General features: G+C 32.2%; 1 protein-coding gene and 1 pseudogene across 1 annotated transcript; one reads left to right on the forward strand and one right to left on the reverse strand.

Moving 5' to 3' along the window:
• Positions 1–2,921: 2,921 nt before the first annotated feature.
• Positions 2,922–8,545, reverse strand: LOC134686441 (uncharacterized). Its single transcript, XM_063546106.1, has 3 exons — positions 8,186–8,545; positions 7,429–7,608; positions 2,922–3,457 (listed from the first exon to the last, which is right to left on the reverse strand). Exons 1-3 carry the CDS (start codon positions 8,421–8,423, stop codon positions 3,261–3,263), a joined length of 615 nt encoding a protein of 204 aa, XP_063402176.1. The 5' UTR covers positions 8,424–8,545; the 3' UTR covers positions 2,922–3,260.
• A 4,436-nt stretch (positions 8,546–12,981) lies between these two features.
• On the forward strand, positions 12,982–14,241 carry LOC134686442 (putative inhibitor of apoptosis; annotated as a pseudogene).
• The last annotated feature ends 6,671 nt before the right edge of the window (positions 14,242–20,912 follow it).

Raw genomic sequence — 20,912 nt, forward strand, 5'->3', positions numbered from 1 at the left:
TTTTGGGAGTTTTGGTTACAACAGTTTAGGAATAAGAGGCACAAAGAGTCTTTAATCAAACTTTGTTTGATTTCATAAAAAAATGAATAATTGGGGTTCTTTGATATACCGAATCTAACTGTGTATGTAGATTTTAATTTTTGGTCCCATTTTCAAATTGGTCTACATTAAAGTCCAAAGGGACCATAATTACACTAAGTTTGATTTTAACAAAAATTGAATTCTTGGACTTCCATGATATGCTTAATCTAAACATGTACTTAGATTTTTGATTATGGGCCCAGTTTTCAAGTTGGTCCAAATCAGGATCCAAAATAATTATATTAAGAAATTTTCAATTGCATAGTATTCAGCAATAACAAGAAATCTTCAATTGCACAGTAAATCATCATCAAATAGCCTTTTAATACCATGATTGACATGAACATTGTTTGGACTGGTATTATTAACATAATTGTATAAATTTCGAAATTTCATTCCGGTTACGTAAGTGTTTCTCTGTTTGGGATGTCCTCTGGTGGCTTAGATGTAGGTTGTACATTGTTGTGCTGCGGTTTGCATGTTGTGTTGACAATTATACTGTTTGTGTGTGCGTTTCCCTGTGATGGGTGTTCTTGTTTGTGTTTTAGTTGTCTGGTAGAGTTGGCAATTTCTTTTTTTTTGGCAGTATCGTACGGGCATGAGATCATTCTGGATATTATCCGTGTTCGGCCTGCCATTTGATTAGAATGCCATGTGAGTGTAGATGTTATTATGAAGTGGTTTGCATTTGTTGCACTACAGTGTTCCGGTTGTTCCTCTTGTGGTTGTTGTGTTTCCCTCGGTTTTGGGTTGTGGCCCTGATTTGGAATTTTTTTCAATTGATTTATGACTTTTGAATACCTGTATACTACTGTTGCCTCTATTTACATGATACATTGAAAAACATTAATAGCAATGATGTTTTGAACTACCAATGGGTTTACTATCCCGAAATTAGCTATGATTTTACTTCAATGATCTATGGAAATAATGCATCATAGATACCAGGATTGAAATTTTATATTTCCACATGACGCGCGTTTACAAAAGACAATTGTTGTCTCTATTAAAACAAATCCTTCAGAAAAGTGTTTTTTTGTCTCAAACATATCAAGACCTATACTCATGGCTAGCCTTTTCCTTCCACTCTCCTATACTCTCGGGATCACATCAACCATTAAATGTTTTATATTAACGAATTTCACCAATTCTTTAGTGTGGTTTGTTTTAAAGACCAAAACAAACAAACATATTAACCTTTAAAACTATCTATTAACGTACTCTTCAAACTCCTCATGATATATTTATCTCCTTTTTTCAGCTAGAATACGGAAAATAAGTTTTGATTAAGCAAATCTACATAAGGCATGAAGTCACTTTAAGAATTTCGCACTTCGACTACAAGGCTAACTTGGATTTTGCCGTGTTGTATTTGATATCTTTCTTCTATATTTTAGTAGACCTACGTACAGTCGGCATAAAGAAGAAATTTCACTCAATACAGTCATGACAGTCTTCGATACGGTTCGAATTGCAAATGTCTTCTTTCCTTAAAAGACAATTATTGTTATCCAAGAATAGATAAGAAGGTTTCATTACAACATCGAGTTAGATTTGTTAATTGCTTGATCATAAAACATAATTTTTTATGTAAAGTGCACTGTGCTTGTCTTTCGTGTTTCTAGATGTTTTGTCTCTTTCTTTTTTTAAAACATAATTAAGTGATAGGTGTTCGTTTCGGTTATGAACCCACACTACCGTTTTGGACATTTGCAATTCTTTTGGAATAAATTAAAAGTTGAAATACAGGCAAACATCAGAATTACCAAAAAAATGTACCGAAGAGTGAACACTCACAAAAATACCAAACTCCAATGAAATTTTGAACGGAACGTCCCTAATCAAATGTCCAAATCAAAAGTTCAATCACATCAAATGCATGGACAGCAATTCTCATTTTTTTTTTAACAGAAATTCGAATAATTTTGACAAAACTGTGAAATATTTATCAGTTACAGCTGAAACGATTCAGAACTGTACATGACATGTAGAAATTACTATAAATTATATCCCGGAAATCATATGTTTTAAACACTGTCTGTCAATTGAATGTATTCGTCCTTCTGCGTTTTATTTAGGTTTAGGCACAGTTATTAAACTTTTGTTCGTTCAGCTGATAAGCTAAGTGTTTTCCTGTTTTTGGCGTATTGAATTTTAAACCTGATGCTTTTTGTTATCTATTGATCATGCTTTTCTTTGTATAATATGTTCTCCTTTTTGTTTGTATTGTAGTCCTGTAATATTATGTTGTCATTTCAATGTTATATTTAACTTTGCCATTAAAGTGCGAGGTTTAGCATGCTATAAAACCAGGTTCAACCCACCACTTTTATTCCCCTTTAAAAGTGTCCTGTACCAAGTCAGGAAGATGGCCATTGTTATAATATTGTTCGTTTCTGTGTGTGTTGCATTTTAACGTTGAGTCGTTTGTGTTTTCTCTTATTTTTGAGATATTGAGATAAGACGTGGCACGGTACTTGTCTATCCCAAATTCATGTATTTGGTTTTGATGTTATATTTGTTATTCTCGTGGTGTTTTGTCTGTTGCTTGGTACGTTTCTGTGTGTGTTGCGTTTCGGTGTTGTGTCGTTGTTCTCCTTTTATATTTAATGGGTTTCCCACGGTTTTAGTTTGTTACCCCGATTTTGTTTTTTGTCCATGGATTTATGAGTTTTGAACAGCGGTATACTACTGTTGCCTTTATTTGTAAGTCAGTACAATGATACATTGATTAGATGTGGAAACACCATGTTTTAGTCTGATTTTTAAGGTACAATTTGACTTAATTCAAGGCATTAATCTTACTCCGAGCCAACTAGGAAAACTGAAACAAATTATCATGCAAGCAATTCTTATTATTTATGAGCAATATGAAAAAAAATTAATAACACATCTCAATATACATTATATGAACACATATAGGTGAAAGCATACCATCATTTACATATAGATACATCATGCGGCCATTCCTGTTAAATATAGCAAAACCATTCAGGAAGAACCAGATTTGGTTATTCAAAAACGTTCTACTGAAGATCCTGTTCACATTTGTTTGTTTCCTTTAAGTCCATTGCAACATATTTGTATCACACAAACTTACGAATTAGTTCATGATGACGGTTTTAAAACCAGGAGTGAATTGGTTAAAGACGATGATTCTGAAGTATATTTATATATGACTACGAATTAACCCGAAATGACTTTTCCTTTATGCGCTCATACGGTCCATTTTTTTCTCCTCTGCAGATTGTGAAGCGACACAAACTACTGAAGATTGACAAAATTAACGATATTATCTCACAGTCAAACGCCACATAGTATGCTGACGAATCTGATTGTATTCCATATACAATAAGAACTGTTAAAAGCAACAGAACTGAAATGAAAAAAAGAAAGCATACGTGATTGTGATGTTTTAGATGTCCTGTGACTCGCAGTACATTGTATAGAAGTAAGGTATAATAATTTTAAAAACTTGAAAAAAAAGATATCCAAGTCAAATGAAAATTGATTGAATGATTCAATATAACAAACATATAGATATAGGAAGATGTGGTGTGAGTGCCAATGAGACAACTCTCCATCCAAATAACAATTTAAAAATTAAACCATTATAGGTTAAAGTACGGCCTTCAACACGGAGCATTGGCTCACACCGAACAACAAGCTATAAAGGGCCCCAAAATTACTAGTGTAAAACCATTCAAACGGGAAAACCAACGGTCTAATCTATATAAACAAAATACATTTTTGAAAAATGGCCTGATAGAAATCAATTAAGATATTGTATTTCAACTTTAAGAATGGCTAAACATTTAATTTTCAAATTAATAGATTCAAAATTAAAAATTTTGAAATATTTTTCTCTTTTATACCGTCCTATTGATATACATGTATATTGTAATTGTACAGTAAACACACAATAATCCTTCATATAGAAGAGAGTACACTGATCAATGTCTATGTTTTCCGATACCCAGCAAGTGTTCTAAATGGCTGAGTAAGCATGAGCGAACTAATGATAAGGGCTACACAAAGGTTCAATATACAATATAGTTCTAATATGGTTTAAAAATAACCACTAGATAGTGTATCTTTTTATTGTTATATTGGCATATGTAACACTCATTAAATCATTATTTGCAAATGAATGTATACATATCATATCTTGTACAGTTAAGATAACAAGTAGGTTACTCGCCTGATGTTTTATAATGGATGTGAATCATTCTTGTTCTTGTGTAAGAATTGTATTTCGGCCATTCACCATTTGTTATAATAAATGTCAACAGTTAAGAGTATACACATGTATAAAATCAAACATGATGTTATAAACCTTAAATCAAACGTCATTTTGGTCAGACATAATAATAAACAAAATGGTATTACCATGATGCATGGATCCTATTTTGTCAGGTAATGTGATACACGAGCTACATATTCCCCTCCCTGAAAACGACAATTTTACGCTTGACGAAAGCAAGCTTGATAAGTATAGCTGATCGGGGTTTTTACACATTGATAACGTAAGATATCAGCTGATAGCCACAATGTGAACCTTTTTGGCGATTGAGCGCAGCGAACGAGCAAACTGAAAGCTTTACATGGTGTAGAGCGGCTAGTTTTTACAATATCTATAGAAGAAAACACGATTATCTGTTTATTGTTCTATTACTGGTCTTTTCTCCCTCCATAAGACACTTTTACGCTCGACGAAAACAAGCTTGATAAAGTCTCCCCTTACATTGTAGCGTCGCTGATAACTTCTCCCCAAACATTGTGACGTCGCTGATAATGCCTGGTCTCGTTTTGAAGTCTTGATGTCTTGATACGAGAATTACTGAGTGACAGAGCAGGGTGATATAGGCGTAGGGACAGACGATAACTCCTGTTCTCGAATAAAAGATTAGAAACGAAACATATGGTATGACTGAGCAGGGTGATATAGGCGTAGGGAAGGACGATAAAGCTTTCTATATCTTGACCAAAAAATCATTAATTGAGATTTGATAAAAATTTATCAATCCTTCAAAACTTCTTGATACCCCAGACAAGTAAACATAAGATTATAATGTTTTTCATGATAGATATGATTAAAAGTAGTGTTACTATTTTTATTGGTCTTAAAGAAACTAAACTAGAGGCTCTAAAGAGCCTGTGTCGCTCACCTTGGTCTATGTGCATATTAAACAAAGGACACAAATGGATTCATGACAAAATTGTATTTTGGTGATGGTGATGTGTTTGAAGTTCTTACTTTACTGAACGATTTTGCTTCTTACAATTATATCTATAATGAACTTTGCCCATTAGTAACAGAAGACTATATTTGGTAAAAATTTACATAAATTTACCAAATTAATGAAAATTGTTAAAAATTGACTATAAAGGGCAATAACTCCTTAAGGGGTCAATTGACCATTTAGGTCATGTTGACTTATTTGTAGATCTTACTTTGCTGAACATTATTGCTGTTTACAGTTTATCGCTATCTATAATAGTATTCAAGATAACCAAAAACGGCAAAACTTCTTTAAAAATTACCAATTGGAGGGCAGCAACCCAACAACCAGTTGTCCAATTCATCTGAAAAATTCAGGGCAGATAGATATTGACTTGATTAACAATTTAACTTCTTGTCAGATTTGCTCTAGATGCTTTGGTTTCATAGTTATAAGCCAAAAACTGCATTTTACCCCTATGTTCTATTTTTAGCCGTGGCGGCCATCTTGGTTGAATGGCCAGGTCATCGGACACATTTTTCAAACTAGATACCCCAAAGATGATTGTGGCCTAGTAGTTTCAGTGGAGATTTTGTAAAAGATTACTTAGATTTATGAAAAATGGTTAAAGATTGACTATAAAGGGCAATAACTCCTAAAGGGGTCAACTGACCATTTTGGTCATGTTGACTTATTTGTAGATCTTACTTTGCTGAACATTATTGCTGTTTACAATTTATCTCTATCTATAATAATATTCAAGATAATAACCAAAAACAGCAAAATTTCCTCAAAATTACCAATTCAGGGGCAGCAACCCAACAACCGATTGACCGATTCATCTGAAAATTTCAGGGCAGATAGATCTTGACCTGATAAACATTTTTATCCCATGTCAGATTTCCTCAAAATGCTTTGGTTTTTGAGTTATAAGCCAAAAACTGCATTTTACCCCTATGTTCTATTTTTAGCGGTGGCGGCCATCTTGGTTGGTTGACCAGGTCACGCCACACATTTTTTAAACTAGATACCCCAAAGATGATTGTGGCCAAGTTTGAATTAATTTGGCCCAGTAGTTTCAGAGGAGAAGATTTTTGTAAAAGATTACTTTAATTTACGAAAAATGGTTAAAAATTGACTATAAATTGCAATAACTCCTAAACGGGTCAACTGACCATTTTGGTCATGTTGACTTATTTGTAGATCTTACTTTGCTGAACATTATTGCTGTTTACAGTTTATCTCTATCTATAATAATATTCAAGATAATAACCAAAAACAGCAAAATTTCCTCAAAATTACCAATTCAGGGGCAGCAACCCAACAACCGATTGACTGATTCATCTGAAAATTTCAGGGCAGATAGATCTTGACCTGATAAACATTTTTACCCCATGTCAGATTTGCTCTAAATGCTTTGGTTTCTGAGTTATAAGCCAAAAACTGCATTTTACCCCTATGTTCTATTTTTAGCCGTGGCGGCCATCTTGGTTGGTTGACCGGGTCACGCCACACATTTTTTAAACTAGATACCCCAATGATGATTGTGGCCAAGTTTGGTTTGATTTGGCCCAGTAGTTTCAGAGGAGAAGATTTTTGTAAAAGTTAACGACGACGGACGACGACGGACGACGACGGACGACGGACGACGACGACGACGACGGACGCCGGACGCAAAGTGATGGGAATAGCTCACTTGGCCCTTCGGGCCAGGTGAGCTAAAAATAAATAACATAGTAATGTAATATTTTGGAGTTAAGTAAATACCGAATTGGTACAAAACAATCTCAATGTCAAATAAAGGCAACAGTAGTATACCGCTGTTCAAAACTCATAAATCCATGGACAAAAAACAAAATCGGGGCAACAAACCAAAACCGAGGGAAACGCATTAAATATAAGAGGAGAACAACGACACAACACCGAAATGCAACAGCACACAGAAACGGACCAAGCAACAGACAATACACCACGAGAATAACAAATATAACATCAAAAACGCAAAGGTCGAAGACAGTCACATGGATAATAAAAGACGTCGATACAACAAAACGACTGACAAAACATAAAGCATAAGTGCCCACAATGATGCAAGTGTTCGGTTGATATATGAATTATATCTCACCTGCTGTTAAATTGCTTATGCTGGATCCAAATATGTGTCTCCTGCTACGTAAACCAGATGCTATGAGTATATCTGAGAAGAAGGTCATAGCAAGACCACCCATTGCGAATGAAACCAAATACCTTTCAGGAATTATCCAGTCTTTGTTAGGCGCTTGAAGTAGCCAGTTTCTATCAGGTGCTGAAATTTTCATATTAATATTTGACATTAATTCAATACAAATATTTCACGTCAGAAGGTTTGGTTATTGTTTAATGTAATTTTATTCTATCGCACTTCAATTGTGTTGGTTTTTTACATCCTTGGCTTTCAAATGTTCAGCTTTGGGCATTCCTGATGGTTGAACATCGAAAAATAGAGCTTCGGACGCATTACATATATAACGTGTTTTTTTTAAATCACAACATGAAGATGATATACATATATATGTATTTGCCGTAGAAGTTCTTTAAAATTACATGTTTGCATTAAGTTTATATATATATATATATAAACCTAGTAGCATGGGTTCTTTCATCATTCCCTTAATAGAGTTTTTTTCTTCATTCTTTTTTCTCTGATAACTTAATCAAATATTTATAATTCTAAATAAATAGTTTTACTATTTTGAATAGGTGTATGACATGAAAAACACTTTTTTCAATTTTTACCATAATGACGAAAACGTTTTTTGTTATGATATAAAGCATAAATATTGAATAACCTGCCAACCCTTAAATGAACTAACAAAAAACTTGTAATCCATAACGATACTTACTATTAATACACTCTTTAATATGCTTATGTTTGTGTTCTACTATATGTATTTTATCATCATACTCTCTACATGCTTTAAATAATCCTTCATAAGCAAGAGCATCCACTGATATATTTGCAATTTTAACACTGACTCGCCGGTATATCCAGTACGGTAGTCCCATAGCTAACCCATGTGTTAGAATTGCAGAAACTGTTAGAATAGCCGAGCAAATAAACAAATTACGATATAGTTCCATTTTGTTGTAAAACCGGTCAGACGATAGAGACTATACTGCATTATTTATATACTTAGATTACTTTACCTTAATCATTTTATGTCAATATTATTATTTACATATGACTATTAATAACATGAGGAGCTGAGGACAAAGTCGATTGATACAAAAACTATATTTTGATTAAAATTGAAATGCTTAGTGGGCAGTCTTCAAATGAATCCTACTTTCCGACATAAGAGAGTATGATGATAAACACAATGTATAATATTCTTTTCGAATGTTGACTACCCCTCCTCTATAAATCCATAGATAAAAATAGAAATAAATTGTCAGAAACATATGATAACATATTATAGTATGTGTTTCTGATTGATTGGTAATGTTACAAAGACTTTTTGTCACATTTTATTTGGCCACGACATGAAAAATTAGAACGATTCAAACGAGAAAACTAACGACCAGATTTATACTAAACCATTGACAAAACCTAATTCGACAGAGATGAACTAACGAAACTTATGGAAGATTGAAATAGACACATCAAGTTTGTAATCAGCCATTTTTCGGACAAATTAAAGGTATGCAAATAATTGGTTTGCTTTATTTATACTTTTACAAAGTGTTAGAGATATATGATTACATATAATATTATGTGGTTCTGATTGGACAAACGGCATTATTAAAAAGACTTTTTACGTCGCAGTTCATTTGGCCCCCATATGAAAAATGGGGAACAATCCATACGAGAAAACTCACGACCGGGTTTATAATTAAACCATTAACAAAGCCTAATTTCACAGAGATGAACTAACGGCTTCTATAGGCTTCTGACTTAAGATTGGAAAAGGCACATCAATATTGTGCTGGATACACATATTTGTGAGCGCTCAACTCTTCCCTTACCTGTGATAACCTAGTACCACATAAGACCAAGCTGTAAAAAATAGTAACAATTAGTTGAAAAATGATCGTAACGAGACACAACAACAACTAAAATGAAAACAGAGGCCATAAAATATCAAAATAAGAATAAAATACCTAGTTAAAAACCAATTAAAACTAAAAAATAATTCATATAAAAAAGAAGATGTGGAATGAATGCCAGTGAGACAACAGTACAGCATTATAAAAAAATGTTCTCCCATTTAACCAATCTGAACACATTTAAAAGATTTAGTAAAAAAAATCATGTGATGTCGTATATTGTTTTACGTGTTCGCTTTTATTCTGTGTTCGGTGTTGACATGAACATCAATTATATGGTCATTTTTATAAATTTACTTTTTGCAAAAGTAAGAATTATTCTAAATACGAAGGATTTTCTTATCCCAGGCATAGATAATCTTGACCGTATTTGACACCTTTTTAGAATTTTGGGTCATCAATGCACTTCAACTTTGCACTTTTGGCTTTCTTTACTATTTTGATCTGAGCGTCACTGGTGAGTCTAATGTAGAAGAAACGCACATATGGTGTATTAAATTATAAGCCTGGTGTCGAAATTTCCTATTGTAATGTTTATTTCTGTATTTCTCTGTCCTGAATGTTCTTGCATTTTTTTTTTTACTGAAGTCCTATTATGTAATGTTGTCATTTTAGTGTTATATTTAGCATTGCCATAAAAGCACGAGGTTTGGCTAGCCGAAAAAACAGGTGCAAGTCACATTAATTCTTAAAATGTCCTGAACCAAGTCAAGAACATGGAAGTTGTTATCTTATAGTCCGTTTCTGTGTGTGGTACATTGACGTTGTGTTTCTTTGTTGCACTTCTGTGTTTCTGTTCTTTCGTTGTGTTTCTCCTATAGTTGATGTGTTTACCTCAATTTATTTTGTAACCCGGTTTAGTTTTCACTCAAGCGATTTATGACTTTCGAACATAGGTATACTACTGTTGCCTTTATTTATTCACGAACAGTCTGAGAAACTCATGAACTTATTCAATACTAAAAGACAAGTAAATGTATCGATAGGATTAAAAAGATGATGAGTTGTAATAAATGTACATGCATACACTGTATTTAATAATAAACATGTATATCTAGTTATATCTAGTTATGTTTATCTTATCATATGATGAAAATTTATTATTCATTGATATATTTCATCGACAGATTTGCGCAATTGATATACTTTACATATCAAATATGTGGCCCGTACTAGACACACCTGAATACAACTGTGTATATGACAAGAACCCCCTCCCTTTATGTGTAGGAATATGACACAAGTTTAACAAGTATTATAAGACGCTAAACATGATAAGTGAATAATTTACAAAGTTTTCATTCTACTCAATTAAAAGTCGGTGACGACCAATGATCGCAATTATTTGTATACCTAATAATAGGAATACGTATGTTTGGATTTCAACTTTGTTTACATCATTCCAGCAGTAGCATTTATGGATGGTGTATACAAGTTAGATATTGTGTAGATGCACCAAATTTATTAGATAAAAATATAAAGAGAATTGCGATGAATTTATTCACTTAACATGTATAGGTATCTTCAATTCGCATTTATTTTCAAGTACGCAATATTTAAATTGATCAATTACCACTTTTCCCTAACCATATATAGAATGAAGTATATATTATCACGGAATTATCTAATTGATACAGTTAGCTGATATGCTACTTAACAGAACAACCTATACTCAGAAAGTGGCGGTTTGGCTCTTTAGTATTCAATACTGTAGATTCATTTTTATTCGTGGTATACCAATTTTCGTGGGTTTCGTGGGTCACAGCGAACCACGAATTTAAGAATTCAACGAAGAATAATCCCGAAAAATGTGCATGTATGGAGTCGGATTTTTATTTCCCGGTTATATGTTATGCAGTTCTAGTATAGTGTTGACTAGCGATAAACATTGTAACATAACACGTGTTTTTTTTTATTGAAAAAAGAAATAAGTATTTTGATTAAATCTATAATAAATATATCGAATATCTGTGATAATTTACTTTTTTAAATTGATTATAACTGTTCATGGAAAATAACTGCAAGTTGTTAATTACCGTGTCATAGTTTGGTTTACTATTGATTAAAAATCAATAGGATTAAGTACGGGGATATTGCCCGTATGTAATATTGTTTATGACATGTACATTTATTTTCACACCTTATACTTTTATCACTGTTTATTATATCTTGATTAGGGAAATGAGATTTCAATCATAAAGTTTTGAATGCCTTATAGAATTCAGACAAGAATTCATAAATTGTAAAACAAACAAATAATTAGTTGTCTCTGACCATTATTGTAATCGAAGTTATCAATGAACACTTTAACCTAGAATGCCTAAGCTAGGATTTTGACAATTCAAAACTTTTTCAATGAATTCCTTCTTTTTTGTTTTGTTTTATTATTGATCAAACCAAGGAGGTTAATTATATGATCTCCTAAATCAAAAAGAAATCCACGAATTACGTATCTGATTTTTTTGTTGTTGTAATCAGCGATCCACGAATTTACATATACCACGAAACGTCTTTTTTTCTCTATCCACGAAAATTGATACCCACGAAAATAAATGAATCCACAGTAGTTGACCTTTTGAATTTTCAACATTGAAGTTGGAACAGTATTTACAGCTGAATTGTCCTAAACGTTGTGTCAATTCTTGCATAGGTCATCTATGCTGGGGATAGAAACACTTTCAGTTTTCAGTTTCAAATGAATTTACTATTTTATGAGGTTGATTTACAGAAAATGATTAGATCGATGATAATATTGCATTGCAGCAAAGAAGCCCAAAACGTTAACGTACCTTGAATACGGTGGTTGTAAAAACTTATCAACGATACTTCCGTTCCAATATTACGCCAGAAGCTCCGTACTGAACGTAAAATGTAAAAATCATGAAGTGTCATATTGAAACTGATGTACTTATTTTGAGAACATGAAACTGAAGATATTTTAAGCTGGCAGCGAACCCGGATGTAAAAACTAAAACGGACGAGAATATAGTCTATCTATTTATATAAAGTGAAATTCAAATCACCAAATTAATTTGATTAAGTTTTTCAATAATGCATCTTAAATTGATATTAATAGCTTCTTGTTTCAAGGTGTTACTATTTTTGTCAAATAGGTTAATTATTAGCTTAAAAATTCCAATTCTGAAATTATTGGGAAACACCTTTTTACATAAATATCTGGCCAATTGAAACCTTGAACGGTTTAATTGACACTAGAATGGGGAATTTGTATATTTCAACGTATAGAAAACGAGATAGAAAATACTTTTGAAATTTTGAAAGGTGGCAATGCCGTTTTATAAATTTCAGGTAATATGTATATAGAAAAGCGATCATTTCTTAAAATCAAGATTGCATTTACTGTTCAAAACTGAGCACACGAGACTTGAAATAAGAAAACTTAAATCAATAGGTAAGTGTTACTCAATGCAGCATTCTAAAAATAAAATGTGCAAAGTATAGTTATCATGGTTCACCCTATGTGGATAGAAAAATCTTTTAAGTTGATATTTTGTTTTAACTTTCTTATAACATCCTCAATGTATTGTCCTAATTTAACAGTATTCAGAATTACAGCCAAAACAGTTGTATATACAAAATACGTGAATAAAATGTTTATTCTGTATATTTGCATTAAACATTTTTAAACCGAAAACCTTTTAATTGTATTTTAGAACTATAATGTGTGCAGTTTCTCTCATGCCAAGAGCACCTGGTCATGATGAAGTACCCCAGCATCCGTTAGACAGACTTGGACCATTGAGAGAAGACTACGAACTAAGAATGGGTACTTTTGAGCTATGGTCTAATCCCAGTATAAATACAAAAGACCTGTGTGATGATGGATTTTACTACATGGGTATAGGTGATAAGGTTCAGTGTGCTTTCTGTGGGGTGTTCTGAGTGGCTGGAACTGTGGTGATAATGTTCATATTAAACATGCTACTCATTATGGGCAATGTATAGTAGTCCGTATGGTGAAACATACCAGATATGCAGTGTATAATGAAAGACTTTCTACATACAACAACTGGCCACAGAGTCTCAAACAGGATCCGATAGATCTAGCCGCTGCAGGCTTGTTTTATAAAGGTGAGTTGTTTTTGGTGCATTAAACATTTCAGCTCTGTGTTTTATTCCTTATTTCTAGAGTAACATAACATATTGAAAAACGCGTTATTTGTATTTAATAGAAATAAGAAGATGTGGTACAAGTGCCAAGGAGACAATTCTCTATCCATGTTACAAGGTGTAAAAAGTAAACAATTCAAAATACAGTCTTGAACACGGGGGTTTGCTTACACTGAACAGTAAGCTATAAAGGGCCCCAATATGACTAGTGTAAAACAATCTAATAGTAAAATCAACGGTATAATCTATATAAAAAAAGGGAAAAGCATACATTCGCCTCACTAAATAATGTATATTGTTATATATATATGAGTGTATATGTTTTAGGAGAACATGATATATGTGCATGTTACATGTGTGGAGGACACATAGCAGAATGGGAAGAGGATGATATACCTGAAATCGAGCACAAACGATTGTTTCCAACTTGCCCACTAAGTCAAAGATCTGAAAGTAACATTTCCTTTATATGTCAAATTGGTTTTGAAAGACAAAATTAAATGATAGAGGACACAGAATGTCTTTAAGTTGTGATTAATATTCTGATAAAAATAGAATGTATATTTGCACCAAATAGTGTTCTTGCTATATGCATCGCTTGGAAGAGGAGGTGACTGCATCACCAGGAAGAACATAATTTATGGAACTTACTTAACTTTGGATCAAATGTCCCGCCAGAAAAAAAAAACAGAACAAAAGTTGAATCATAAGGATTGCATATCTTTGGAGACATTCTTCTTGACAAGCTGTTTGATTATATATATATAATCATAAAAAAAATTGTTAAATACATATTATATATTAACAGTTTTCAATCAATGTGACTTTTTATTACGTTTTCAAACGATACCAGAGTGAAGGTTTCTTATAAATCTTACAAATTTATTAATAATTGACGTGGTAACAATTGTCATACATACAAGAAATTGTGTATGCAGTTACCAATTATAGCATATCAATAATGTGGCTAAATAACTTTCCCGTTTTATCCAAGGAATTATGTGTTGATAAATATGGAAAACTACATCTATACGGACTAAGAAAATCAATCCTAGGGTAGAATATCCTTAGAATTTCGAATACTTCAATATTTTTACAGTAAATTTAACAAAAATTAACGTATCAGTAATGTTTGAAAAATATCATACTTGTAAAAGAGGGACAACTCATACAAGAGGGATACTCAAACTCATAGATCTAACACAAACCGAAACCACCATGGCTAAAAAAGAAAAAAAGATACAGAAAGATACTATTACACAAGACACAACATAGAAAACTAAAGACTAAGGAACACGAAAGATTAAACAAAAGTAGATATAGTAATAGACCTTTTCAACAATTGTCTACACCTACAGTTGAGCACGACTACGACAGGTAAAATGTGAGAGTCGTCGCAAAAAATAATTGAAAATAATACTTTACATCACTAAGAGATTTAATGCTTGAAATTTATATGATTTGTTTGATTTGATCAACTCATTTTCTTTACGGTAAAAAAAGAGAAGAAGAAAATCAGATTAATAAAAAACAAAAAACAAACAGCGATCTCTGATCGACTAAAAAGGAATCAAATATGGAGGCGAAGCATAATTGCCAAGGTGCAAAGGCCGTACACAGTATCAACATTTTGAGGACTTGGTTCAGGCGCACAAAACTTGCGACGGGGTTTAATTAATGTAATTAAAAAAAGAAAATAAAAAAACAAACTACTTTATATATAAAAGAAGATGTGGTATTATTGCCAATGAGACAGCAATCCACAAAAGACCAAAATGACACAAACATTAACAACTATAGGTCACCGTACGGCCTTCAACAATTAGCAAAGCCCATACCGCATAGTAAGCTATAAAAGGCCCCGATAAGATAATGTAAAACAATTCAAACGAAAAAACTACCGGCCTTATTTTTGTAAAAAAATAAACGAGAAACAAATATGTAACACATAAACAAACAACAACCCCCCCCCTAACCTGGGACAGTGGTATAACAGTACAACATAAGAAACGAACTATAAAAATCAGTTGAAAAAGGCTTAACTCATCAGATAGACAAAAAATAAAAGTGGACGTGGCCGGGTACTTATACATCCCGACACAAAAAGACACAATGTACAGATCTGACAGAACTCGCAGTTATCTGACAGCTAGTTCAAAGCCACTAACAACTAATCAAAAAATCATGCCTCTAAGACTAAAGACTCAATCCGTTCACATCCAACATACAATGGATTTAGTGTAAAGACGCCATAAACAGCCAGAGAAAAACATGACCTTGTGTAATGCCAAGTTACAGGTATCGACAGATTGCAGATTCATGAAATTGTATTTGTATATAACATACGAGTAATATTTAGTTAGCTTTTAATCTACTGATAACAAAATCAACATTTATACCAATAAAAACAATATTCAATGATCTTATAACAGTGTTGAAAAGGTAACCTTTTAGAATAAGTTTATTCAAAGGAGCAACAAGTTTACATGGATCATTTCTAAATTTCCGGGTACGGTTAACACCATTTCCGTAAAAATGAGGATGTGCTATTCCGTTTGAAATAAGTTTTCTACAGGTACAACCAAACTTCAAAACCAAATCTTTATATCTATGGAAAAATTAGGAAAGGTTTTAAGTAATTTATGGTAACGATATCCCTGGTTTAATAATTTACTAATAATACATAGGTTGCGTTCGTTAAAATCAAAAACGTCACAACAGACACGGGCATAGCGAACAAGTTGTGAAAAATAAACACCGTAAGATGGTGCCAAAGGTACATCATCATCTAAAAATGGAAAATTAACAATAGGGAACGAAAAATCGTCTCTTTTGTCGTAAATTAAAGTGTGTAGTTTCCCGTTTAAAACCGAAATATCTAAATCCAGGAACGGACAGTTATTACCGAACATGTATACACTGTATATAGCAATATACATAAAATAAATAAAATTGAGAATGGAAATGGGGAAAGGTGTCAAAGAGACAACAACCCGACCAAATAAAAACAACAGCAGAAGGTCACCAACAGGTCTTCAATGTAGCGAGAAATTCCCGCACCAGGAGGCGTCCTTCAGCTGGCCCCTAAACAAATATATACTAGTTCAGTGATAATGATTATTTAGTTATATCTAGTTATGTTTATCTTATCATATGATGAAAATTTATAATTCATTAATCTATTTAATCCTCTGAAATGCGCAATTGATATGTTTTACATATCAAATATGTGGCCCGTACTAGACACACCGGAATACACCTATATATATGACATGAACCTCCCTTTATGTATAGGGATATAAAACTAGTTTGACAAGTATTATAAGACGCTAAACATGATACGTTAACTATTTACAAAGTTCTCATTCTACTCAATTAAAAGTCGGTGACGACCAATGCTCGCAATTATTTTTATACATAATAATAGGAATACGTACAATAAAGACAGAAAGGTCTGTTTCATATTTTCGCAACACCGTTCAAATTGATATTAAGTGTATGTTGCAAATAAAATTTAACAGTCAAAAAAGAACTTTCATTTTTCTTATGTTTGGTTTAACTTTGTTTACAACATTCCAGCAGTAGCATTTGTGGATTGTGTATAAGAAGTATGGATATTGCTTAGATGCACCAAATTTATTAGATTGGAATATATGGAGAATTGCGATGAATTTATTTACTTAACATGTATAGGTATCTTCAATTTGCATTTTTTTTCTATTACGCAATATGTAAATTGTTAAATTACCACTTTTACCTAACTATATATATATATAGTATGAAGACTTAATTATAACGATCGAGAATACAGTCTTACTATTTATATTACGTGAAATTTAAATCACCAAATTAATTTAATTAAGATTTTCAATAATGCATTTTAAACTAATATTGATATCTATTTTCTTTTTAAGGTGTTACTATTATGTCAAATAGGTTAATTAAGCTTAAAAATTCCAATTCTAAAATTATTGGGAAACACCTTTTTACATAAATACCTGGCCAATTGAAACCTACGGTTTAATTGACACTAGAGTGGGAATTTGTATATTTCAAACCAATAGAAAATACTTCTTTGAAAGGTGGCAGTGCCGTTTTATAAATTTAAGGAAATATGTATATAGAAAAGCGATCATTTCTTAAAATCAAGATTGCTTTTACTGTTCAAAACTTATCACACTAGCCTTGAATAAAGAGAACTAAAATCAATAGGTAAGTGTTACGCAATGTTGCGCTCTAAAAATAAATTCTGCAAAGTATAGTTATCACTCTTTTTATGTGGATAGAAGAATCTTTTAAGTTGATATTCTGTTTTAACTTTCTAATAACATTCTCAATGTTATGTCCTAATTTAACAATATTCAGAATTATAGCCAAAACAGTTGTATATACAAAATACGTGTACAAAATAATGTTTACTGTGTGTATTTGAATTAAAGAACCGAAACCCATTTTATTGTATTTGAGAACTATAATGTGTGCAGTTTCTCTCATGTCAAAAGTACCTGGTCGTGATGAAGACAGACTTGGACCATTGAGAGAAGACTACGAACTAAGAATGGGTACTTTTGAGCTATGGTCAAATCCCAGTATAAATACAAAAGACCTGTGTGATGATGGATTTTACTACATGGGTATAAGTGATAAGGTTCAGTGTGCTTTCTGTGGGAGTGTTCTGAGTGGCTGGAACTGTGGTGATAATGTTCATATTAAACACGCTACTGTTTATGGGCATTGTATAGTAGTCCGTATGGTGAAACATACCAGATATGCAGTGTATAATGAGAGACTTTCTACATACACCAGCTGGCCACAGACTCTCAAACAGGATCCGATAGATCTAGCCGCTGCAGGCTTGTTTTATAAAGGTGAGTTGTTATTGGTGCATTAAGAATTTCAGCCCTGTGTTTTATTCCTTATTTCTAGAGTAACATTACATATTGAAAAATGCGTTATTTGTTTTTAACAGAAAGAAGAAGATGTGGTATAAGTGCCAATGAGACAATTCTCTATCCATGTTACAATGTGTAAAAAGTTAACAATTTAAGGTGAAAGTACAGTCTTCAACACGGGGGTTTGATCACGCCGAACAGTAAACTATAAAGGGCCCCACTATGACTAGTGTAAAACAATATAATAGTAAAATCAACGGTAAAATCTATATAAAAAAGTGAGAAGCATACATTCGCCTCACTAAATAATTGTATATTGTTATATTTGTTATAAATGAATGTATCTTCTTTAGGAGAACATGATATATGTGTATGTTATATGTGTGGAGGACACATAGCAGAATGGGAAGACCATGATATACCTGAAATCGAGCACAAACAATTTTTTCCAACTTGCCCACTAAGTCAAAGATCTGAAAACAACATTTCCTTTATATGTCAAATTGGTTTTGAACGACAAAATTTAATGATAGAGGACACAGAATGTCTTTAGTATTCCGATAAGAATAGAATGCATGTATATTTGCATCAAAGTGTGTTCTAGCTATATGCATCGCATGGAAGAGGAGGGGACTGCATCACCAGGAAGGACATAGTTTATGAAATTTACATAATTTTGGATCAAATGTGCCGCCAGAAAAACAGAACTGAAGTTAGATAATAAGGATTGCATATCTTTGGAGACATTCGTCTTGACAAGCTGTTTGATTATGTATGTATATATATATATAATCATAAAACATTTGTTAAATACATATTATATATTTACAGTTTTCAATCAATGTTACTTTTTTTTTTATTATTAAGTTATCAAACGTTTAGTATAAGATACCAGTGTGATGGTTTCTTATAAATCTTACAAATTTATTTATAATTGACGTGGTAACAATTTTCATATATACAAGAAATGTTTTATGCAGTAACCAATTCTAACAAATCACTAATATGGCTAAATAACTTTTCCCGTTTTTTATCCAAGGAATTATGTATTAATAAATATGGAAAACTGCATTTATACGGACTAAGAAAATCAACCTTGGGGAAGAATATCCTTAGTATTTCGAATGATTGAATATTTTTACAGTAAATTTAACAAAAATCGTATCAGTAATGGTTGAAAAATATCCTACTAGTATAAGAGGGACAAATCATACAAGAGGGATATTCAAACTCATAGATCTAACATAAACCGAAACCACCATGGCCTAAATGTAGAAAAAATATATATATAGACAAATACTAGTACGTAAGATAGAACATAAATCTCTAAAGACTAGGAATCACGAAAGAAAGAAAAAAAAGTAGAAATAGTGATACACAAGACTCCTGTTGCCCAAACGATAATTTCTTTAGATAAATCTAATATAATCAGCAATAATTGCACAATCCTTGATTTGGATATTTCAGTTTCACTCAATAAACTCTATACTATGATTCAAATTTAAAGGACTAATTGTTCGTTCCCTTTGGATAGTTTTCCTTTTCTCTTTTTGACGATGATTTTACTCTTTTTCTAATAAACAGTGTCTGTGGTGACATTGTATTTTTAATCAAGCACTGAAAGTGCATCAATAATAACTTATTTAAAAATCAACGATTGTTTTACTACAAATGAATTAAAACCTTTTACTAGTATTAAATTCTTTTAGTAAATGCAAATATTTGGTTTGGAAGGTTAGTTGTTTGGTTGTATCTTTGAATAAGCATATTCTCAATTGTTATAAATCTAACATTGTAACAAGGTCTTTGAAGTTATATTTTCATTGGTTACTTACGATGATAGTCTTATCAATAAATCATAGCAGAACCAAGTATGTATTGTACATCCTTAAGATACTATTATTTTGACATTGCAAAAGGTCATGATTTCCCTTACTATTTATGATGTCTTTATATTAAACCAATTCGAAGTGTTCTGATTGATATTTCTCGGATAAGCTATTTGTTGTTTGCAATTTTGAAGCTGCAAGTACTCTCATATAAGTTCCCTATCTCATACCGTTTTCATACTTTGTATCGAAAAGTACAACATATTTCAACTGATTTTTATTGTTCTAACTTTTGTAGTGATATACCAAGTACCACTATACCAAGTAAGTTGTACGGCTGGGCGTCCGCACACATGTAAACCACCGCCGTGTTCTGTATGCATTGAGCCGGTTATTCAGTGGTTGTCGTTTATTTGCAATATATCATATTTTTTTTCAACTGGTCTTTTGATACCCTCTACAAAATTCAGGCAATTTGTTTCTCGTTTTAGTAATTTTTTACGTTTTATTATGTCTGACCCTTTTACAGCTTACATCTGCATCACGTGGTCTCTTGTGGAAAGATGTCTTATTTGAAATCCTACCACATCTTTTTATTTATCCTCAGTAGCTCAATTTAGTCATGTTTGACCAAAATGAAGAAACCACAAAATTATATTTAATGTGAATAT

The sequence above is a fragment of the Mytilus trossulus genome, chromosome 10 (genome assembly GCF_036588685.1).
Source record: "Mytilus trossulus isolate FHL-02 chromosome 10, PNRI_Mtr1.1.1.hap1, whole genome shotgun sequence".
Lineage (NCBI taxonomy): Eukaryota > Metazoa > Mollusca > Bivalvia > Mytilida > Mytilidae > Mytilus > Mytilus trossulus.

Bases quoted from the DNA above. Each gene is read 5' to 3' on its own strand.
- LOC134686441 (XM_063546106.1), bottom strand. From the start codon at position 8,423: ATGGAACTATATCGTAATTTGTTTATTTGCTCGGCTATTCTAACAGTT. The intron at 7,609-8,185 runs GTAAGTATCGTT...TGAAAATTTCAG, and splicing joins TATTAAAGAGTGTATTAATA to CACCTGATAGAAACTGGCTA. The intron at 3,458-7,428 runs GTGAGATATAAT...TTTTCATTTCAG, and splicing joins CATAAGCAATTTAACAGCAG to TTCTGTTGCTTTTAACAGTT.